Genomic DNA, 24,630 nt, shown 5'->3' with positions numbered 1-24,630 from the left:
TACTCGGGAGGCTGAGGCAGGAGAATGAATGGCATGAACCCAGGAGGCGGAGCTTGCAGTGAGCTGAGATCACACCACTGCACTCCAGCCTGGGCCACAGAGCGAGACTCCATCTCAAAAAAAAAAAAAATCTTTTATACTATATTCTTATTGTACCTTTTCTATGTTTAGATACACAAATAACCACTGTATTACAATTGCCTACTGTATTCAGTACAGTAACATGCTATATGGTTACGTAGCCTGGGAACAATAGGCTATATTGTTCCTAGGTATAGGGATGTGGTATCCTATACCATCTAGGTTTGTGTAAGTTTATTTTATGATGTTTGCATGACGACAGAGTCACCTAAGGACTCATTTCTTAGAATATATTTGTAGTTAAGCAATGCATGACTCTATTGACTCATGAATCCTTACCACAGACCTATGGGGCAGTACTATTGTTACCATCATTTTATAAATGATAAAACTGAGGTACAGAGACAGTAAATAACTTGACCAGGGTCATTCAGCTACTCAAGAGTCAAGGCTGGGATTTAAAACCAGATCACATGGTTTCAGAGTGTTCACACTTACCTACTATACTGTCTCAAGAGCAAGGATGTTTTGGTTCACTTGACAAATGAAGATAGGGAACTCTTTCATTATAAGCCTATTTCAGGCTAAAATAGAAGGGAAGGGGACACAGTGAATCCAGGCCTTCTGGCATGGCTCCTTAGCCCTTTCTGAGCTGGCCTGGGACAGCCTTCCTACCTCACTGATGCCACTTCCTACTGAGCGACTTTCCTGCCTACCTCACTGATGCCACTTCCTACTGAGCAACTTTCCTGGGCTCCAGACCCAGTAAGCAACTTTGCCTGCACCCACCTTATTTTGCTCTACTCCCTGTGCTTTTATGCCTTTACCCATCTGCCCTGGAAAGCTCTTCTAACCTTTGAATGGGTAAAGGTATAAATGTATGCTGGAGAAATCCTCAGCTCAGGGCCAGGCACGCTGGCTCACGCCTGTAATCCCAGCACTTTGGGAGGCCGAGGTGGGTAGATCACCTGAGGTCGGGAGTTGGAGACCAGCCTGACCAACATGGAGAAACCCCTGTCTCTACTAAAAATACAAAATTAGCTGGGCATGGTGGCACATGCCTGTAATCCCACAGCTACTCGGGAGGCTGAGGCAGGAGAATTGCTTGAACCTGGGAGGCGGAGGTTGCAGTGAGCCAAGATTGTGCCACTGCACTCCAGCCTGGGCGACAGAGCTAGACTCTGTCTCAAAAAAAACAAAAAAAAAAGAAAAAAAAGAAATCCTCAGTTGAGTTGTCAACTCCTCTTTGAAACTTTCTCAGACCTTTCAGGCTGAGTCGTCGCTCATTTGTGCTTCCTCAGTTCCTGGCTTCTACCTTCTTCATAGCTTGTTTCATGTAATGTTAATTCTTACTTGCTTTCTCCCTCTTCTAAGCTGAGAGCTACTTCAAAGCATGGGTAGGACCTAGCACGGTATATGGGACATGGGTGGTACCCCGTAAATGTTTACTGAAAAAAAATGCCTAAAGCAATTGTTAACATCATCAGATAGATAATTATGGGCATTCAGAGATTCTGTCTTCAAGCTTATATAAAGAACTTATTTTTGCCTCTAATTATCCTGATAATTTTCTCATTACTTTCACTTATTGTGGCTTGTGGATCAATTGTTGACATTTTATAAACATTTCACTATTTGACAATGATGATACTAAAATATGAATTAAGCAACCATTCTAAAGATAGTGATGATGATAACATATACGCTGGTAACATCTTTATTTTCAGACCCTATCATGGAATCCTCTCTTTCCATTCTGCTAGGTAGGCAAGTATGCAGGTAGAACTTGTGAGAGGATATGGTTTTTGTTTCCATCTTGAATATGACAGGAACTTGGAATTTTTGACATAAATGACGAACATCCGGGATTCTTAAACAATCTTTAAAAATGGAATGCCTTAAAAGCTGGGCGCGGTGGCTCACACTTATAATCCCAGCACTTTGGGAGGCTGAGGCAAGTGGATCACTTGAGGTCAGGAGTTCAAGACCAGCCTGGCCAACATGGTGAAACCCCATCTCTACTACAAATACAAATATTAGCCGGGCGTAGTGGCAGGCGCCTGTAATCCCAGCTACTTGGGAGCCTGAGGCAGGAGAATTGCTTGAACCCGGGAGGCCTTGGAGATTGCAGTGAGCTGAGACTGCGCCATTGCACTCCAGCCTGGGCAACAACAGTGAAACTCCATCTCCGAAAAAAAAAAAAAAAAAAAAAAAGGAATGCCTTTGGGAATAATTTATTTATAATTTATGTATAACATATAGACAAACCATTAGTTGATTTTACTAAAGAGTTACAACTAATTGGCCTGGCGTGGTAGCTCACACCTGTAATCCCAGCACTTTAGGAGGCGGGGGTGGGCAGATCACGAGGTCAGGAGATCAAGACCATCCTGGCTAACACGGTGAAACTCTGTCTCTACTGAAAAAAAAAAAATACAAAAAATTAGCTGGGCGTGGTGGCAGGCCCCTGTAGTCCCAGCTACTCAGGAGGCTGAGGCAGGAGAATGGCGTGAACTAAGCAGAGGCTTCCCTAAAAGTGATCTTCAGGATAAAGGCAGAGGAAGAGGCTCCATGACTGGGATTGGTGTTGAGGAGAGCCAGAGAAGCAAGCTACAGAAAAGAGAAAAAATTAATATGCAAGAGAGTAAACAGCACAAAGGAAAAGAACCCAGTGTGGAAACACTACACGTGAGAAAGGTGTCTGTAAGGATGTTCTACAAAGCAAATGCTTGGATATTAATTCATTGCAGCAGGAGATGGTAAGCCTCATGATAAAGAAGGAGAAAAAATCAACTCGAGGGCTCTGAGGTACTGACCCAGGTATACTTGACTATGCCAGCAACTGTTTAGGGGGAGATTTGAGCTATACTTGTAGCAAAGGCAAAATCTGTAATTAGTTGTAACTCTTTTTTTTTTTGAGATGGTGTCTCGCTCTGTCCCCCAGGCTGGAGTGCAGTGGTGTGATCTTGGCTCACTGCAAGCTCCGCCTCCTGGGTTCAAGTGATTCTCCAGCCTCAGCCTCCCAAGTAATTGGGACTACAGGCATGCACCACCATGCCCAGCTAATTTTTGTACTTTTATTACAGACCATGTTTTGCCATGTTCACCAAGCTGGTCTCAAGCTCCTGACCTCAAGTGATCCGTCCGCCTCGGCCTCCCAAAGCGCTGAGATTATAGGCCTGAACCACCGCGCCTGGCCTAAAGAGATCTAATTCTTAGCAAAGTTTCACCAGGGAGTCTCTCCTCACCCCCACCCCATCCTTCCCACAAAGAATTAGAACAATGTCCCTACTACCCCTGCTGTATCTCTGACTTTTTACTTTAAATCTCAGCAGAATATTTTACTAAATGTTTTGATGTGGTTATATAAAATCATCCCTGCTGACAAGGAAACACTTTTTGAAAAAAGTTTTCATTATCAAACAGTAAGTACAGCTGACTGCCGTGACCTTTAACCCATTTCTGAGTCTCCCCTCATTGGACTTGGGTGGAGGGGACTGGTACCAATAAAATCAAATGCTTAATAATTTATGTAAGTGCTTGAAGAAATTTGAAGTTGAATATTTCTAACATCTTGAAATGGAGAAAGAATCTGTAAACAGCAAAGTCAGATGCCCTAAAGGAAAAGATTTACAGATTAAAATAAGATTGCAATCTGGTAAAAATATTTGCAACACATGTAACAGTCAGAAAGTTGAAACACTTGGTTTAACAAGAGCTTTTAACAAATAAATAAGGAAAGAATAAACATTGGATTTTAAACACCGATAAACATGAAAAGATGTTTAATCTTTATTTTTATTTAATCCATATTGATTATTTTTCAGTTTAATCAAAGAAAATATAAATCAAAACAATAATACATTATATATATATATATATAGTGGGCATAAGTTAAAGACTGATAAGACTGTTGAAAAGGGATGAGAAACTAGGCTTACTCATACCAATATATATCTATTAGGATGGCTAAAGTAAAAAATACTGAAAATATCAAGTGCTCAAAAGGATATGGAGCAATTGGAACCCTCAGACATTGCTGATGAGAAAACAAAATAGTACAGCCACCCTGGAGAACAGTTTAGCTGTTTCTTGTAAAGTTAAACATGCGCTTACCATATGACTCAGCAATCTCACTCCTGGGTATTTATGCTAGGAAAAGGAAAATTTATACTTGCACACAAAAAACTTGTAAGTGAATCTTTATAGCAGCTCTATTCATAACTGCCAAAAACTGAGAGAAAATGTCCTTTAATGTGTGAATGGATAAACCAACTGTGCAACATCCATGTAATGAAATACTACTTAGCAATAATAATAATAATATTAAAAACCCCAGAACCACTGATGCATGCAACAAATATGGATAAATCTCAAAAGCATTATGCTGAGTAAAAGAAGTCAGTCTGAAGGATTTCATACTCTAGGATTCCATTTATATAACATTATTGAAACGACAAAATTATGGGGACAGAGAATAGATCAGTGGTTGCCAGGGATTTAGGTGTGTGGAGAGGGCGTGGCTATAAAGAGCATGCAAGGGAATTTTTTTGGGAGATGAAATGGATCTGTATCCTAATTATGGTCATGGTAACACAAATCTGTACATGTGTTTAGATTCATAGAACTGTATACCAAAAGAAAAAAAGTCATTTTTACTCTCTTAAAATGAAAAAAGAAAAAGCCTGGGCATTCTAACACCTTGTTCATGAGAGTACACATTGATACCAAGTTTTATGGTGGGCAATTTTGCTATGTGTATAAATATGGAAAGTTTGTCTGTTCTATTATTCAGCAATCCCAGTTTTGCAAAACTATGCTAAAGAATCTTTGGGGGCCGGGCACGGTGGTTCATGCCTGTAATCTCAGCACTTTGGGAGGCCGAGGTGGATGATCACCTGAGGTCAGGAGTTTGAGACCAGCCTGGCCAACATTGGGCAACCCCATCTCTACTGAAAATACAAAAATTAGCCGGGCATGGTGGCGCCTGCCTGTAGTCCGAGGTACTCGGGAGGCTGAGGCAGGAGAATCACTTGAACCTGGGAGGCAGAGGTTGTAGTGAACCGAGATCGTGCCACTGCACTCCAGCCTGGGCAACAGAGTGAGAATCCGTCTCAAAAAAAAAAAAAAAAACAAAAAAAACTTTGTGTACGTGTGCAAAGAGAATACAAAGATGATCATGGCTGCATTTTTTAAATGACTATAAAAAAGAGGTACAACCAGCCAGGTAAAGTGGTGTGCACCTGTAGTCCCAGCTACTCGGGAGGGTGAGGTGAGAGGAACACTTGAGTCCAGGAGTTTCAGGCCAGCCTGGGCAACATAGTGAGACCCCTGTCCCAAAAACAAAACAAAACACCAAAATGTCTAACTGTAGGAATTTGTTTTCAAGTTGTGATACATAGGTACAGTGAAATACTATACATTCATTTAAAATGATGATAAAATCTGTATTTGTTTACATGAAAATCTGTCCACTATAATGTAGTGAAAATAATAGATTACAAACAATATATATGGAATAAACTTGTTTAGAAACAATTTCTAGAAGAAGGTACAATGGACAGAATTATCTCTGGGAAGTGGGTTTATAATGATTCTCATTTTCTTCTTTGTATCTTTTTCATAGTCTTTCTACTTTTGTTATGTCTGGACATTTGATTATGAGCATGTATTACTGATCTATTTTAAAAATTTATTTTAATTTTCACAAAAACTCATGTAAAGCTTGAAGGTTCGCATTTTAGACCATGTTAAAATTTTCCTGGATCAAAACAGATTTATTCAAATATTTTGTACCCCGTCCTCCAAAATTGCCTGCCAAAATACACTACAAAAGAGAGCATTTAGCTGCATATTTTTTGGACTGCTGAGATCAACAATATTATTTCCATGGCTTAAATTTTTACCCTCCAGTATGTGTGGGTTACAAGCACTCTTCCACATTTTTGAGGCATTGCTTTTGATATTTTAAATGTAAATTCAGCCGTGCGCGGTGGCTAACGCCTGTAATCCCAGCACTTTGGGACGCTGAGGAAAGGATCACTTGAGGTCAGGAGTTTGAGACCAGCTTAGCTAACGTGGTGAAACCCCGTCTCTTTTAAAACTACAAAAATTAACCGGGCATGGTGGCAGGCACCTGTAATCCCAGCTACTCAGGAGGCTGAGGCAGGAGAATCACTTGAACTCAGGAAACAGAGGTTGCAGTGAGCCGAGATCATGCCACTGCCCTCCAGCCTGGCCACAGAGCGAGACTCCATCTCAAAAAAAAAAAAAAAAAAAAAGGCCAGGCGCAGTGGCTCACGCCTGTAATCCCAGCACTTTGGGAGGCCAAGGTGGGCGGATCAACTGAGGTTGGGAGTTCACGACCAGCCTGACCAACATGCAGAAACCCCGTCTCTACTAAAAATACAAAAATAGCCGGGTGTGGTGGTACATGCCTGTAATCCCAGCTACTCGGGAGGCTGAGGCAGGAGAATTGCTTGAACCCAGGAGGTGAAGGTTGTGTTGAGCTGAGATCCCGCCATTGCATTCCAGCCTGGGCAACGAGCAAAACTCTGTCTCAAAAAAACCAAAAAAAATTCCCCCCAAAAAACAAAAAAAAAGCAACAACAAAAAAATCAAACAATGTACCTTGTTTAGCATAAAGCATAATTATATGCATATGGTGATTGGGAGGATGAAATGGAAAGGTTATTTATTACTGACTTTAGAAATTATGTCCTGATAGATTGATGGTTGATTTAAATATAACTTCTTGTCAAGCATCTGTTTTTAGAATCAAATTACTATGACTCTGCAGTTTCCTTGAAATCTCATAGTATCACATCTCTGTTTGCCTTTGCATGGTTTTAAGAAAATCAGGAGTGTGAAACTTCAAACTTCGTTTTCATTGTGTTACATTTTTTAATGACACACTGGTCATTTCCTAGAAATATAAGGTGACAAATATTTCACAGAAATATAAGGTGCTATTATCTCATTCAATCTTAGGTCACTCAAAATTCTTTCTCTCCCACACATTGAAGATTCATTTGGGAATGCTTTTGTCTTATTGTGCACCCCCAGTGAAGGGGTGGTAAGTGTTTTTCATTTTGCTTCCTTTGTTTATCTACAGGGTTCCATTCAATAAACAAAGGGACTTGGGTCAAACTTCAGGCTCTTATGGGTTTGGATGTAATCTTTGGTCTCATTTTTAGTTACCAACAGAGAGTGTTGCTTCTGACCTCTTTGACTCTTCCCTGCTGAATTTACTATGCCTTTGATACTTGTGAAGGGTGAGATTTTCGAGGAGTACTATTGTTTTTGTTAGAGGTTGTAATGTCTTTCTTTGCTTTGTGATTCAAGTTGTGTTCAGTTACAATCATAAGCATGTGCCTAAAAAAATCAGACGCAAACTAGCAAAAGTAGAAACTCAGGGTGACAATCTTTAAGAAAAGATGCAATTCTTGGGGCTGGGTGCGGTGGCTTATGCCTATAATCCCAGCATGTTGGGAGGCCGAGGTGGGCAGATCGCCCGAGGTCAGGAGTTCGAGACCAGCCTGGCCAATGTGGTGAAACCCTGTCTCTACTAAAAATACAAAAATTAGCCGGGCGTGCTGGTGGGTGCCTGTAATCCCAGCTACTCAGGAGGCTGAGGCAGGAGAATTGCTGGAACCTGGGAGGTGGAGGTTGCAGTGAGCCTAGATTGTGCCATTGCACTCCAGCCTGGGCGACAAGAACGAAACTCTGTCTCAAAAAAAAAAAAAAAAAAAGATGCAACTCTTATTACTGTCACAGAAATGAAAATTTAGTTACATAGTATTGTAAAAGGACTATCAGCTAGGTTTAACTTTACCAAGATTTAGGTAATTCACTCCCTGCTACACTCATATTCTCAGCCACTTCCCTCATCACATTTTCAGGCTGCAGTATATAATAGCGTCAACTTGTGTAATTCCCCCTACTCCCCATGAACTTCTAGGCCAAGGGGCCACACGGGGTGGGGCATATAGTATAAAGGAGTAAGGCAGACTGTTGGAGAAAAACAGGGATTAGGCCAGGTGCGGTGGCTCATATGTGTAATCCCAGCACTTTAGGAGGCTGAGGCGGGCGGATCACGAGGTCAGGAGTTTGAGACCAGGCTGACCAACATGGTGAAACCCTGTCTGTATTAAAAATACAAAAATTAGCTGGGCAGGGTGGCAGGTGCCTGTAATCCCAGCTACTCAGGAGGCTGAGGCAGGAGAATTGCTTGAACCTAGGAGGCGGAGGTTGCAGTGAGCCAAGATCACACCACTGCACTCCAGCCTGGGTGACAGAGTGAGACTCTGTGTCAAAAACAAAAACAAATACAAAAACAAAACAAAACAAAAAACAAGGATTAGTGAGAACTTTGCAAAGTGCAAACAGCATGCTCCATCTAAAGAGAGCTTTTCAGTACTAGCTGATTGTTGTTGTGTGGAAATACGCCTTGTATGGTGAGATCTTCCACCTTTTCAACAGAAATGAGAAACACAAACATTTCTGTGTGACACTTCCAAACTTGTTGGCTATTTCTGGTTTTTTTTTTCTTTCTTTTTTTTTTTTTGAGGCAGAGTTTTGCTCTCGTTGCCCAGGCTGGAGTGCAATGACGTGATCTTGGCTCGCCGCAACCTCTGCCTCCTGGATTCAAGCGATTCTCCTGCCTCAGCCTCCCAAGTAGCTGAGACATGCGCCGCCACGCCTGACTCATTTTGTATTTTTAGTAGAGATGGGGTTTCTCCATGTTGGTCAGGCTGGTCTCGAACTCCCGACCTCAGGTGATCCATCTGCCTAGGCCTCTCAAAGTGCAGGGATTATGGGTGTGAGCCACCGCGCCCGGCCCTAGTTGGTTATTTCAAACAAAATACTAACACTCTTCAGCCCAAACCATGTGTCAGAGAGCTGGGTGTGGCCAGTGGGCCCCTGGTGTGCAACCAGTCTTCAGTGATGCTACTGTATGCTAGTGACAGCACAACTGACCACTGAAAATATGGAGCACGATGGTGAACAGATTGGATTTCCCATATCTCTAGAACCCCAGGGCTTTGAGGCAATTCTGATAGATGGAGGGGGAGTGAGAGAGAGAAAGAGGAGGGATAGGTATCACATCAAAGAGATACTGGACTTTCTGCTAATAAATGGGTGGGTATTTGCGTGAGTAGATAGGAAATTAAAAAGAAATATGAGAGATGGGCGTGGTGGCTTGTGTCTGTAATCCCAGTGACTTGAGAGGCTGAGGTGGGAGTATTGTTTGAGACCAGGAGTTTGAGATCAGTCTGGGCAGCATAGTGAGACCCCGTCTCTAAACATAAAATTTTAAAAAATCAGCTAAGCGTGGTGGTGCATGCCTGTAATCCCAGCTACTTAGGAGGCTGAGACAGGAGGATCCCTTGAGCCCAGGAGTTAGAGGCTGCAGTGAGCTATGATTGTGCCATTTTACACTAGCCTGGGTGAGAAAGCAAGACTCCCACGTCTGAGACAGAGAGAGAGGAGAGAGGCAGACCATATTTGAACTCCAGGCTGGTGAATAATTCATACTGATTAATTTAATTGAAAATATTTATTTAAAATTTGCAGATTGGAGTTTTGGAAAGGTTACATTTATTAAATTATTGTTGGACTATGAGGAACACATATTGTTGCTTGGAATAATATTTAATTATGATGATGATGATGATAATAAATGACAATAATAAACAACTATCATTTATTGAGCACATACCATATACCAGGCCCAGTACCAAGCAGTTCACATATATTATACATCTAACACCCAGAGCAACTCTATAAGGCAGCTCTATATGTTGCTTCCATTTGAAAGATGAATAAACTGAGGTACAGAGATGTGAAGTAACACGCTGATGGACACCCAGATATGATCTGCAGATAAGAAGGATAAGTCAGAAGATCAGATAAGCAGAAAGGTTTAAACACACAGGACTTTCATTTAGTAGTAAACTCTTATGATTGGTCTAAAATTCTATTTTCTTTTACAGTTTACCTACTCATCAAATCTGTCTTAACTATTTTTGTCTCTCCAAATTCTCTTCTGTTCTTTGTTACTATGTACACATGCTTTTAAAATATGTTAGGATTTGCTGTTTCCATGTGGTAATTTCTTGTTTGCCTTTCTTCATTTATAAACTCTTTCCTCCTACTAATTATTGACAAACTCTATTTTTCTTTTTTTTTGAAAAACTCTATTCTTCATATCATTTTTCTAAATTTAAAAATAACATATAAGGCTGGGCGCGGTGGCTCACACCTGTAATCCCAGCACTTTGGGAGGCTGAGGCGGGTGGATCACCTGAGGTTGGGAGTTTGAGACCAGCCTGGCCAACATGGTGAAACCCTGTCTCAACTAAAATTACAAAAAAAAAAAGTTAGCCGGGCATGGTGGTGGGCACCTGTAGTCCCAGCTACTCAGGAGATTGAGGCAGGAGAATCACTTGAACCCGGGAGGTGGAGGTTGCAGTGAGCCAAGATGGGGCCACTGCATTCCAGCCTGGGCAACAGAGTGAGACCCTGTCTCAAAAAATAAAGTATATATATATATATAAAATATATTTACATGTGTGTGTGTGTATATATACATATATATAGCATGTGTTTATTTTATACATTTTGTAAAATACAGACATATATGAAAAAAATTACCTATAATCTTACCATCCACAGATGATTGCTGTTAGCACCTATCTGGGATTTTTTTTTTTCTTTTTTCTTTCTTTTTTTTTTTGCAGTCTTTTCTAGGCACATATATTCAATGAAAAAGGTTATCAATATAGTAACAGTTATTTTTTTACTGAATGTGAATCATACACATAAATATAGCTTTGCTTTTTTTTTCAATTCGCATTTACCATGAGCAGTTTCCTATATCACAACTCTTTGAAAACATTATTTTCACCTTTCATGGCTATATAACATTCTATCATGTGAATTTATCAATGTGTATTTTAGAATTGTTATCAGATGATTAAGTATTTTTAAAATGGTCACTCATCAATAAAATAGTGACAACATTCTTGAACATAAGTTTTTTTTACCATACTATCAGATATTTCCTTAGTATAAATTCCTCCAAGTAAAATTAGTGGGCCAAAGGCTTTTTTTTTTTGAGGCGGAGTTTCGCTCTCGTTGCCCAGGCTGGAGTGCAATGGCGCGATCTCGGTTCACCACAACCTCCTCCTCCCAGATTCAAGCAATTCTCCTGCCTCAGCCTCCTGAGTAGCTGGGATTACAGGCATGCACTACCATGCCTGGCTAATTTTGTATTTTTAGTAGAGACAGGGTTTCTCCATGTTGGTCAGGCTGGTCTCAAACTCCTGACCTCAGGTGATCTGCATGCCTCGGCCTCCCAAAGTGCTGGGATTACAGGCATGAGCCACGGGTCCTGGACCAAAGCCTCTTGATACATGTTGCTAAACTATCAGAATGTTGGGCCTCTTTGCACCCTACTAACACCCTCAGTTTTTATGAGTATGATTACATTATTTTCCCTCTTTTCCCCAACCTCCTATTCTATTTTCCTTAGATACCTTAAGACTGCACCCCCAATTTAGCTTTCTTTTCTCATTCAGGCAGTGTGTCCAGGGCTTCCAATCCCAGTGGTGAGTAGGCAGATGTGGGGGCTTCCTGTTGAACTCTGTTAGGTGATTGAGCCACTCAAGGGGAAACCAGCTTTGGGGTCAGCTCTGTGGCAAGCCCAGGACTCTATGAATGGAGCTCATTCCTCACTAATTTACACACCAGGACAAGTAGCCAGCTAAGAAATTGCTCTAATTTCACTGGACGTCAGTCACCAGAAGAATGGAGATACAGAAGGAAAATAAAAGGCCTGCTCCCACAGTGGGGTCATAGCACATCTCCACATTTAACCTTTGACAAGGCAAAAGTATTTCTTCTGTCCAGACAATTCCAGAAGTCATAAGGAATACTGGGCAAGGATGGGTCAAAACAACACAGACTATTGAGGGCAACAAAGGAAAAACCATGCACTCCTGAAGAAATCGTTCCCGAAATGCTGAAAGAGAAAGAGGATTGTCTGTCTAGAAGTCTAATAGAAAACAGTATCTGGAACATTTCCTAGGATTTTTTTTTTTTAAATGACTTACTCTCTTGTTAATATGTCAGAGAAAAGAAAAGCTCCTGGCTAAGAAATAAAACAGTCCCTCATCCCAGAAATCACAGCCAGGAATATGGATTCTTAAGTGTCAAAAAAGTACTCTGAATAAGGAAAGAAACACAGATGCACTACTTCTATTATAATAAGCGCTTGATTTCTTTTAATCCCAAGTCCAATTATTTTCTTGGCAAATTTAAGGGTACTGACTGCTTCTGTGAATCTATTGTTACACTTGATAATGGATCTGAGTTGGGGGTAATATTTGCCTATCAATTTGGATACTTAAAAATCTCTCTCTCTTTCTTCATATACCCTCTATCTCACAACTTTCCATTTAATGAGGGAAGTGAATTTCTTCTTTTTTCTGCCCCTCTTTCCTACTGCTTCTAGAATAAAAGCATAACAGGACGACAGGAGTGGAGATGAGAGGAAGGGTTTCCAAGCAATGGGAAAGTATGATGAGAGTCATAAGTTGGTAGAATGGGGGTGAGTAAGGGGTGGGGTGTGGATGGATGGAAGAGGATGGAGGAGGAAGAAGGTCATATGATCAGGCTTCAAAGGCCTTCCAATGTCATGTTTTCAGAGCCTTTGTAGGTCTTCTTACAGAACTTTGAGGGTATTTTTCCTTTGTGAGCAAAGGAGAACCATAGTAAATTTTGAGGGATGGGCTGGGCGCGGTGGCTCACGCCTGTAATCCCAGCACTGTGGCAGGCAGAGGCAGGTGGATCATTTGAGGTCAGGAGTTCGAGACCAGCCTGGCCAAAACGGTGAAACCCCGTCTCTACTGAAAAAACAAAAAGTTAGTCGGACGTGGTGGCATGTGCCTATAACTCCAGCTACTCAGGTGGCTGAGGCAGCAGACTTGCTGGAACCCGGGAGGCAGATGTTGCAATGAGTCGAGATTGTGCCACTGCACTCCAGTCTGGGAGACAGAGTGAGACTCCTCTCAAAAAAAAAGAAATTTTTTTTTTGGAGGGAGAAAATATATGATTAGATTGTTTTTGTGTTGGTTTGCTTGTTTGTTTTTTTCCCCAAGCAAAAAATCACTTTACTGCAGTAGGGAAGACAAATAGGAAGGGGAAGAAACTAGAGACAGGAACAGCAGTTTGGAGGTTCTGCAATACAGAAGCCCAGATGTTTGGCTTGGACTTAGACACTGGGAATGAAAAATAAATGATGAATTAAAAAAATAAAATATTTGGGAGGTATACTTGACCTGACCTTGGTGCTTTTTCAAATGAGAAGAGAAAGATAGAGACAGATGAAAAAGTTAAGCAAGGATGACTATGATTTCCCATAGTGAATGTTTGGATGATGATGTCATTAAATGAAAATTTTTAAAAAGGCAGATGGTAGAAGGAGATTTGAAGGAAAGACAAGAAATTTGTTTGTTTTGGATTTACTTGTAGAATGACCTGCAAAATTTTGTCCTAATAAATGTTAACAAGTGGCTTTCCATACAAAAACCAAACCAAACAAAACTCTGATGTAAACCAAAAATAAAATTCTGAGGCCCCCCCAACCATCTGAATGAACTTCCTCCTCTGCAAGGGCACTCTTAAAATTTAACATGAAAGACTGGTTCAGGTCATGACGGGAAGTGGGGGTCGGACAGGCCTCATTATGCCTCTCTGGCATTAACATCAACACAGACCTTAAGTCTGTTAAGAAGCATTTACAATCCATTCTCTCTGAAGCCTGCTACCTGAAGGCTTCCTCTGCACACTGAGAACTTCGGTCTCCACAATCCTTTATCTTAAGCCAGACATTTCCTTTCTATTGATCCCAGGTCTTTAGATAAACTCAACCAATTGTCAACCAGAAAAATTTTAAATCTATCTATAACCTGGAAGCCCCCACTTCAAGTTGCTCTGCCTTTTTGAACTGAACCAATGTATTTCTTAAACTTATTTGATTGAAGTCTCATATCTCCCTAAAAACCAAGCTGCACCCCAACCACCTTGGGTGCATGTTCTTAGGATCTCCTGAGGGCTGTGTCTCCTGAGGGCCAAGATCACTCATATTTGGCTCACCATAAATCTCTAAATATTTTACAGAGTTTTACTCTTTTCATCGACACTAATTTATATTGGATGTCCAATGGTGTAATATTCATGCCATTGGCCGATTTCAAGCTAGCTGGTAGAGATATGCAAACAAACATACAAAAAAAAGAGATATGCAAAAACAACTCTTGTGAGCTTGTGTGCTGGCTCCAACACACCATGCTGCTGGATATTCTACCAGGCATGCATAGGGCGCACGGTGGGTGAGCCTGGCAAGGAGACAAGAGCTGGCAGTACAGGGCTTAAATGAAGCCAAGGGCGTGAATAATATTGATTAGGAGAGCAAGTAGAAATGAAAAGAGAAAACCAGTATTAGGAGATCTATAAAGAAACAATAGTCAGAAAAAGAGTGGTTAAAGAGGCAGAAGAATCAGAAGAGAACCAGATTCATGAAATAAAAGAGAGGAATCAGTTTCAGGAAGGAAAGTGTGGTCAGTAGTGTCAAATACCAGAGACTGAATAGCCTAAGGATTTAAAAGAGGTCAACAGCACTACCAATTAAGCGGTTTTTCTGAGCTTAAGATATTTTTCTTTATTTTTCTATGTTAAAAATATTTTATAAAGAAAAAGAAAAAAAGAGATCACATTTGAGCCCCAACCGGTCCCTGGCCTCTCTCTCTCTAAGGAAGTCGTTAATGAATTTGGGCTGAATAGATTCAGAGCTGTGAGAGTGAAAATTTGACTGCAGTGGGTGAGGTGTTAATAAAAGGGAGGGGGTAGAGATGAAATCTTTCCAGCAGTTTGGCTCTTAAAGGGATAGCTTGAAGGAAAGAGGGTTGGAAGGGTGGTTTTTAAAAAGAATTATCACTCACTAATCAACTAGAAATCCAGTGGAATATGCAGTATTTGTCTGTAATCCAGCAGGCTAACCTCTTTTTTTTTTTTTTTTTTTTTGGAGACGGAGTCTCACTCTGTCACCCAGGCTGGAGTGCAGTGGCATGATCTTGGCTTACCGCAACCTCTGCCTCCCAGTTCAAGCAATTCTCTTGCCTCAGCCTCCCAAGTAGCTGGAACTACAGGCATGCACCACCATGCATGGCTAAATTTTTTTTGAATTTTTAGTAGAGATGGGTTTCACCATGTTGGTCAGGCTGGTCTCAAATTCCTGACCTCAGGTCATCACCCGCCTCGGCCTCCCAAAGTGCTGGGATTACAGGCCGGAGCCACAGTGCCCAGCCAAGGCTAACCTCTTGATCCCAATGACAAACAGAACAAACATCTTACTCAAGTCCAGAAGCAATAATAATTTTGAATCTTGCTTGCATGTCAACAGGAGCCACATTAATACAGAAGAGGATCACATTGGTCCAATTAAATTGAATTGATTGAGAGCCTCTGCAATACATGGTCTACTGCACAAATAATGATGGTTCCTGGTACATTTTTATTTGACCATTGATTGCTCGATTTGTTTCTGTGTCTAACTGTGTATTGGAATTAAGCTGACTCAATTTGAACTGCAGGTCCTTTTATCCCTCTTATTTTTTATTTATTTATTTATTTTATTTTAAGGCATTTCTCACTCTCCAGAAAATCTCTAAGACTTCAGCTATTAGGTATTCGTCTTTTTTTTTTTTTTTTTTTGAGACTGAGTCTTGCTGGGTCGCCCAGGCTGGAATGCAGTGGCACAATCTCGGCTCATCACAACCTCCACCTCCCTGATTCAAGTGATTCTCCTGCCTCAGACTCCCGAGTAGCTGTGACTATAGGTGCAAACCACCACGCCCAGCTAATTTTTGTATTTTTAGTAGAGACGGGTTTTCACTATGTTGGCCAAGCTGGTCTCAAACTCCTAACCTCAAGTGATCTGCCCGCTTTGGCCTCCCAAAGTGCTGGGATTATAGGCATGAGCCACCAGGTCTTCTTAATCATAACAAATTCATCTTAAAACATCATTTTAGAATATATTATTTTTTATTCTTCATTGACTTCCTGCATTACTCTATTTTTTCAGAGTTTCTAGCAACCAGTATCATTGGTATTTTAAACAATGTGTACATGTACATTTATGCAGATGAGTTAACATATATCAAAGCAACCTCCAAACAATGCCATTTAGGTAATCTCCAATTAAAAAGCCTCAATAGAATGATAAGATTGAGCTTTTCTGTAGTTCCATGACCTCCAGCAGAGTCTGCAAGGCCACAGCTGCCTGAAGGTTGATTCTGTAATTAGAAGATGCCAGGGTCATCTCAGAATAGAACCTCAAGCCACCCAGGCTACATTTACAGAATCAGCCTCTCCAGAAAAACAGCAACAAAGGAGGGCCTTCCTATGTATTTGGAAGGAGTCACCTAGAGGAGGGACTTGGGGTTTTGGTGTTGGTGTGGGGGGCAGGGATGGGATGGGGAGGGGGAAGCTTATTGAAATATACTAAAAGACAAACCAACCTAAGGGCTGGAGGGAAGATAATTCACACTTGTAAGCTTCTTTTTCAAGGGGCATCTCTTAGGCTCTAGCTTTTGAGATTCAGTATATATATTTTTTTGAGTCTTGCTCTGCTGGAGTGCAGTGGTGTGATCTGGGCTCACTGCAAGTTCCGCCTCTCAGGTTCACACCATTCTTCTGCCTCAGCCTCCCGAGCAGCTGGGACTACAGACGCCTGCCACCATGCCCAGCTAATTTTTTGTATTTTTGGTAGAGACGGGGTTTCACCCTGTTAGCCAGGATGGTCTCGATCTCCTGATCTCATGATCCGCCCGCCTCGGCCTCCCAAAATGCTGGGATTACAGGCGTGAGCCACCGCGCCCGGCCCAGTATTTTTGTCTTATGAAGATATTACATTTGTAAAGTATGAGCTTGGTGTCAGCAAACTTATATCCCTGTGTACAAACTGGCCGAATCACTTAGCCACTTTGGGCCGAATCACTTAGCTCTTCTAACAGTAAGAAATCAACAAGAAAAATAAACATTTCAAACATTACAATGTGTTCATGTATTCACTGTGGGGGATGACCAGATTCTCGAAACCACAGGTTGTTCTTAGTGAAACAAGTTTGGGTTGGGGCCATAGACTTGTGTATTTAGAATCAATGGCTGTTCTCTCTCTGGGACTTTGATTTTTTTCTTGGGCTCATCCCCTTTTTGTAGTATCTTATCTTTGTCTTATATTGTATAGGACTTAACTGTTGCCCATTCCCTTATTAGAGCAATCTAAGTGATTACCTTCATACCTTTTGGAATTATATGCTTCAAAATTCCAAAAAGAATGACTTTGGGCTGGGCACAGTGGCTCACACCTATAATCCCAGCACTTTGGGAGGCTGAGGCGGATTGCCTGAGGTCAGGAGTTTGAGACCAACCTGGCCAACATAGTGAAACCCCGTCTCTACTAAAAAATATAAAAAATTAGCCGGGCATGGTGGCGGGTGCCTGTAATCTCAGCTACTCGGGAGGTGGAGGTTGCAATGAGCCCAGATCACACCATTGCACTCCAGCCTGGGCAACAAGAGCGAAACTCTATCTCAATTAAAAAAAAAAAGAATGATTTTGGTGGTCGACTTCAAATAGGTAGGAGAAGGAGGAGAGAGGACATGGAGGGTCAGGGAGATCTAATTACTCTCTAAAATCATGCTAGGAAAGATAACACCTTTTAATAACACTCTCTGCTTTCATAACATCATTCTGCCAAGGAGCTCAAAGGTTTCAACAAAGTTCACTTTCAGAAAACCCCTGTGAGGAAGACAGAATATACATCTTCTCTCCATTTTAAAGATGAAGAAACAGGCCAGGCACAATGGCTAATGCCTGTAATCCCAGCACTTTGGGAGGCTGAGGCCAGAGGATTGCTTGAGCTCCAGAGTTTGAGACCAGCCTGGATAACATGGCAAAACCCTGTCTCTACAAAAAAAATACAAAAATTAGATGGGTGTGGTGGCATGCACCTGTGGTCCCAGCTACTTGGGAGGCTAAGGTGGGAGGATCGCTTGAGCCCAGGGAGTCAAGTCTACACTGAGCCATGATTGGATCACTGCACTCCAGCCTGGGTAGACAGAGCAAGACCCTGTCTCAAAAAAAAGAAATGAAAGAGAAAGAAAGAAAGAGGAGAGGAGAGGAGATGAGGGGAGGGGAGGGGGGGAGGAAGGAAGGAAGGAAGGAAAAAAGATGAAAAAAGAAAAAAACAAGATGAAACAGAGGCAGAAAGACTTTACCTAAATTGCTCATCATATGGTTGTCACGTTTGACCCCAAAACCCAATTTATTGACCAAGGTTATTCTTTGACTGAGGCAAGGGGGTCCCCTCTCTTGGGCCTTGGGCTTTAGAAAGCTCATCTCTGGCCTTTCTGAGATCCATCCCTTTCTTTTTATTTTTCTTGACACGGAGTCTTGCTCTGTCACTCAGGCTGGAGTGCAGTGGCATGATCTCGACTCACTGTAACCTCTGCCTCCCGGGTTCAAGCTATTCTCCTGCCTCAGCCTCCTGGGATAACAGGCACCTGCCACCACGTCTGGCTAATTTTTGTATTTTTAGTAAAGACTGGGTTTCATCATGTTGGCCAGGTTGGTTTCGAACTCCTGACCTGAGGTGAGCTGCCCACCTTGGCCTCCCAAAGTGCCGGGATTACAGGCATGAGCCACTGCGCCCGGCTCAGATCCATCCCTTTCTAAGGGCAGACAGTCCATGGTGCAAAGGGGCCATGCCACCCAGGGTTATGAGTACCTGGGACTCCAGAATTCCTTGCCTGGTGGCCTCCACATGCACTTCCAGGGCCTGCTTGGGCCTCTTCTATGGGTCTGTCCTGAGCGTTGATAGAACCACTGATGTGAGTACCTGGGCTTGAGCCGTGGCCTGGAGGTCCTGTTGACTGTAGCATGGAGGGGGCTTGTGCAGCTGAATGTCTGCATGCAGGTGGTGGGAGTTCTGGAATATGATGGAGCTGGAGGTGGGAAGAGAAGTAGGCTTGGGGCAGCTCTCTCATGCCACCTCATTCTGGCCAAAACTCAGGTCAAACTGTGAAGAGTCTAAATGTGAATCTGCCCTTCAAGGTGGCTACAAAGGTATCTTTGTCAAGGTAGGAGACCTTGTGGCCTCCACGTGCACTTCCAGGGCCTGCTTGGGCCTCTTCTACGGGTCTGTCCTGAGTCTTCTATGAATCTGCCCTTCAGGGCAGATTCATATTTAGACTCTTCACAGTTTGACCTGAGTTTTGGCCAGAATGAGGTGACATTTAGTTTGTTGGCTTGATGGATGACTTAAATATTTAGACATATGGTGTGTAGGCCTGCATTCCTACTCTTGCCTTTTTTTTTTTGCCCCTCCAGTGTTTTGGGGAGTTTTGCTCCCCTACAGCCAAAGGCAAACAGAGAAGTCGGAGGTCTGGAGTGGCTACATAATTTTACACGACTGCAATTCTCTGGCTGCACTTCACAGATGTATACAAACTAAATACAAGTCCTGTGTTTTTATCACAGGGAGGCTGATCAATATAATGAAATTAAAAGGGGGCTGGTCCATATTGTTCTGTGTTTTTGTTTGTTTGTTTCTTTTTTTGTTTTTGTGGCCTCCTTCCTCTCAATTTATGAAGAGAAGCAGTAAGATGTTCCTCTCGGGTCCTCTGAGGGACCTGGGGAGCTCAGGCTGGGAATCTCCAGGGCAGTAGGTCGCCTATCAAAAATCAAAGTCCAGGTTTGTGGGGGGAAAACAAAAGCAGCCCATTACCCAGAGGACTGTCCGCCTTCCCCTCACGCCAGCCTAGGCCTTTGAAAGGAAACAAAAGACAAGACAAAATGATTGGCGTCCTGAGGGAGATTCAGCCTCGAGCTCTCTCTCCCCCAATCCCTCCCTCCGGCTGAGGAAACTAACAAAGGAAAAAAAAATTGCGGAAAGCACGATTTAGAGGAAGCAAATTCCACTGGTGCCCTTGGCTGCCGGGAACGTGGACTAGAGTCTGCGGCGCAGCCCCGAGCCCAGCGCTTCCCGCGCGTCTTAGGCCGGCGGGCCCGGGCGGGGGAAGGGGACGCAGACCGCGGACCCTAAGACACCTGCTGTACCCTCCACCCCCACCCCACCCACCTCCCCCCAACCCTCTAGATGTGTGGTGGGCGGCTGAACGTCGCCCGTTTAAGGGGCGGGCCCCGGCTCCACGTGCTTTCTGCTGAGCGACTGAACTACATAAACAGAGGCCGGGAAGGGGGCGGGGAGGAGGGAGAGCACAGGCTTTGACCGATAGTAACCTCTGCGCTCGGTGCAGCCGAATCTATAAAAGGAACTAGTCTCGGCAAAAACCCCGTAATTGCGAGCGAGATTGAGTGGGGCCGGGACCCGCAGAGCCGAGCCGACCCTTCTCTCCCGGGCTGCGGCAGGGCAGGGCGGGGAGCTCCGCGCACCAACAGGGCCGGTTCTCAGGGCGCTTTGCTCCTTGTTTTTTCCCCCGTTCTATTTTCTCCCCTTCTCCGGAAGGCTTGTCAAGGGGTAGGAGAAAGAGACGCAAACACAAAAGTGGAAAACAGGTAAGAGGCTCTCCAGTGACTTACTTGGGCGTTATTGTTTTGTTTCGAGGCCAAGGAGGCTTCGGGAAGCGCTCGGTTTCGGGGACTTTGATCCGGAGCCCCACATCCCCACCACTTGCAACTCAGATGGGACCGGAGGCGGCGTTAAATGGGGAGACGATGTCCTAGTACGAGCTCTGGTGACCCCAGGACTCTGCGCTGCTGCGCTTGGGGCTCGCCCGGCGGTGGAGACCCGGGAGCATCTCTGGGCGTGGAGACCCGGGCGCAGTACCCCGGGCTCAGAGGGGTCGGGGGTTCCCGGGCGTGCTGAGGGCGCTGCTGCCGGGTGGGGAGAGTTGCAGGTCCGGCACCGAGCGCTTCTTTGTTCGGAGGGCCCTGAGCTGGCTAGAAACCCTTCTGGTTGCAGGTCGGCCAGTACCTACGGAGACAAATGCCAGCACTGAGTCTTCACTCGGTTCTTAAGAAGCTGGTCTGTTCTGACCTGGGAATTGGCTATATGCTCCCCGGGACTGGAGCGGCACAGTCCCGGACAGTGAATCCAGGAGCTCGAGTTGGAGGTGTCCCAAACAGGGTCCTTGGTGCTATTGCTCACTAGAGGCCTTGGGTCTTTGTTTGACCTGAGGGGTAGGGAGGTCGTGCCTACAGTCTCCGTGCGCTCAGCTGAGCTGGTGTCCCTGGCGCAGAGCGCGGACGAGTTTTGTTTCCTTTTCTTTCTTTTTTTTTTTTTTCTTTCCTTTAAGTCTCGCTCTGTCGCCCAGGCTGGAGTGCAATGTAACGATCTCCGCTCACTGCAACCTCCGCCTCCCGGGTTCAAGCGATTCTCCTGCCTCAGCCTCCTGAGTAGCTGGGATTACAGGCGGGTCACCACACCCAGCTAATTTTTGTATTTTTAGTAGAGACGGGGTTTCAATTTGTTGGCCAGGCTGGTCTCGAACCCTCGACCTCAGGTGATCCACCGGCCTCGGCCTCCCAAAGTGCTGGGATTACAGGCGTGAGCCACCGCGCGCGGCCGAGTTTTGTTTCTTTTAAAAACAAGACTTAGGAGAGCCTGCGGAGACCCGGAGGTGGGGTGCCCAATCCTCCCTCTCCCACGTTCCCTGCCGCCCCGTCTTCCAGACCGTTGCCGCTGGTCTCTCGGGGCAGCTTCTGCCTGGGCGCAGATCGGGAAGCTGGGCCGAGGTGGTGCCGTGGAATGACCGGGAGTAACCCCGGCGGGCGGCGCAGAACTCCGAGCTCCGCCGCGGGGCTGGGCTGGGCTGGGCTCTGCCGTGAGGGTTGGGGTGCTGGGCGCGCGGGCTGCGGTGGCCCCCGGAGACTGGCCCGCAGCGCCTCCTGGCCGGAGGACCTAGGAATCGGCCGGCTCTACTAGGTGTCTTTGCTCGCGGTTCCGACTGTGAATCCGGTGAAGACCGGTGGTTGCAGACGGGGAGGAACTATGAGGTTGAGGCGAAAGCCCGTTTTGGTTTTTTTGTTGTTGTTGTTAGCGTGTTTGCCAACTCCCAGGCCATTGGTAAAGCAGGAAGGTTCTTGGGGCGGCGGACGGTGCCAGGGTTATGTGTAGGTGCCTCTTTAGGTATATCTTTTATCAAAAAGAAGGAAAGAAATAAGATTAAAAATAAACAAAGAAAAAAGTTGTCTGGCACTGGCAGTAATTGGCCTGCCTTTGCAGCACTGATACCATTAGCTTTTAAAATCCGACTTTTCATTGACACTTCAAGAAGAGAATGGGTAGTATATACACATTCATCTCATAGTGGACAAATTTCATATTTAAAAAAACCTTCTAGGTACTGAAATCAGCAAGTCACTTGCCCTCCATGGCCGAATCCCTGCTTCCCACGAAGAGAACCTCACAAAAATTTCCCCCAAGTTAGAGTGGAATTTTCTTGATTTTTTTTCTTTCTTTTTTTTTTTTAACGGCCGTAGTTTAGAACCCAGACTTAAATTATGATCTTCTTTTCAAACAAAACTTAAAGTCCTTAAGTTTTCATCTCCCCTTTTATTTCAACCTATTCTTCTCATACCTACCACAAAAATAATGGCGGCTTTCTGTTGAGAAACTTTCCGTTTCTGTTGAGAATATCATTCTCTTGAGAAACTTTCTCCTAAATGAGAGAAAGTATGGAAGCATGGAAAGTATTCCTGAGTAGAACCTCTACAGATATTACAATATTTTTCAAATACAAAGTTTCCATTGTCAGCCTGTTTCCCAAGTGCTTCCACAAACCATTAAATAATTCCACAAACCATTAAAATAATTAATGCTAGGGAATTTTAGGAAAACATTGGTTTACAATCAGAAGGACCGGGGAAGAGGGTCTTCAGCCTTCGCGATGACTACAAGCCATTTAAGGGACTAGAATTGCTACTGTTGTCAGAGCAATTTAGGAGTCTGTATTTGAGCACCCGCATAGTGTTCCAGAATGACATATCTGACTGTAACCTGGACACCTGTGATATGTTGTCTCCCCTGCAGATGAGCATTTGAAATCTCAACCCTCGTATTTCTACGAGTGCAGGCCTATAATGGACCCTGGACACATTTTTTTTTTTTTTTTTTTTTTTTTTGAGATGCAGTCTCGCTCTGTTTCCCAGGCTGGAGTGCAGTGGCACGATATCGGCTCACTGCAACCTCCACCTCCTGGGTTCAAGAGATTCTCCTGCCTCAGCCTCCTGAGTAGCTGGGACTATAGGCGCACGCCACCATACCTGGCTAATTTTTGCATTTTTAGTAGAGACAGAGTTTCACCGTGTTGGCCAGGATGGTCTCGATTTCCTGACCTCTTGATGCACCCGCCTTGGCCTCCCAAAATGCTGGGATTACAGGCGTGAGGCACCGCGCCCGACCCCTGGACACATTTTGACTTAGAACATATTTTCGGTTTGTGTGAGACAGTGCATTAGTGCAGGATTGGAAAAGAGTGATCAGGAATTGATTGTTTTCAAGGATTGGTTCCTTCTGCTCAAGGAAGTCCCATTGTAAACATAAAAAAGTGAATGAAACTGAAGAAGTTCAGTGACTTAGCTTTTTATTATCTTCTGTAGTACTTACCGTTTTGGAGAGGAGTTGGTTGGGATATTTTTCCATTAAATTTTTTTTTTTTAAAGGGATCTTCTCTCCCATAAGCCGGGATACTTAAGCTATATATGTAGTGACTACAAATTAAGGTCTTCACTGTTTTCATTTTTAGCTCCTAGAATAAGTGAACATTACCTTAGATAGACTCTTCTAATTATGAAGATATCTAGATGTCTAGAAAATATCAAAATGCATGTGGTTTTTGCATTTCTAAAATACTTTTAAAACCAAATACTTTTTTTTTTTTTTCTGAGATGGAGTCTTGCTCTTTTGCCTAGGCTGGAGCGCAGTGGAGTGATCTTGGCTCACTGCAACTTCCGCCTCTCAGGTTCAGGTGATTCTCCTGCCTCAACCTCCTGAGTAGCTGGGATTACAGGTGCATGCCACCACACCCGGCTAGTTTTTGTGTTTTTAGTAGGGACAGGGTTTCACCATGTTGGCCAGGCTGGTCTCAAGCTCCTGACCTCAAGTGATCTGCCAGCCTCAGCCTCCCAAAGTGCTGGGATTACAGGCATGAGCCACCACACCCGGCCTCAAATACATTTTTTTAAGTATCCAGATATTAAATAAATAATACCATTATAGTAGTTGTTATGGTCATTTACTCTAGCATCAAATTTTAAAAGATCATTCTGAACACTTGTTTTGTTTATGCTGAGAGAAGGCCTACTCCAAAAAATGCAACCATCTTCATATCTGCATGTGGATACAACCATGAATGGCCAAAGTTATTGCAATGTTGAATAGACAGTTATATAGCACTGTGTGGCAAGTACTGTTTGAAATGTTTTTCACGTGTTTATTCATTGTATTTATTTTGAGATAGG

General features: G+C 43.6%; 2 protein-coding genes across 3 annotated transcripts in view; one reads left to right on the top strand and one right to left on the bottom strand.

Annotated features, from left to right (window-relative positions):
• Positions 1-9,629: 9,629 nt before the first annotated feature.
• Positions 9,630-23,848, bottom strand: LOC129524545 (serine/arginine repetitive matrix protein 1-like). Its single transcript, XM_063696221.1, has 4 exons — positions 23,777-23,848; positions 21,843-22,157; positions 20,749-21,142; positions 9,630-9,960 (listed from the first exon to the last, which is right to left on the bottom strand). Exons 1-3 carry the CDS (start codon positions 23,846-23,848, stop codon positions 20,756-20,758), a joined length of 774 nt encoding a protein of 257 aa, XP_063552291.1. The 3' UTR covers positions 9,630-9,960; positions 20,749-20,755.
• The window catches only part of ABCA1 (ATP binding cassette subfamily A member 1), a 147,246-nt gene continuing 142,393 nt past the window's right edge, over positions 19,778-24,630 (top strand). For both annotated transcript variants that reach the window (XM_055350364.2, XM_004048392.5), the window contains exon 1: positions 19,778-20,724. The gene's annotated coding sequence lies outside the window, so the exon portion shown is untranslated. The remainder of the gene's footprint in view (positions 20,725-24,630) is intronic.

The sequence above is a fragment of the Gorilla gorilla genome, chromosome 13 (assembly GCF_029281585.2).
Source record: "Gorilla gorilla gorilla isolate KB3781 chromosome 13, NHGRI_mGorGor1-v2.1_pri, whole genome shotgun sequence".
In the NCBI taxonomy this organism is placed as follows: Eukaryota; Metazoa; Chordata; class Mammalia; order Primates; family Hominidae; genus Gorilla; species Gorilla gorilla.
This window is presented reverse-complemented; position numbering and strand designations above follow the sequence as displayed.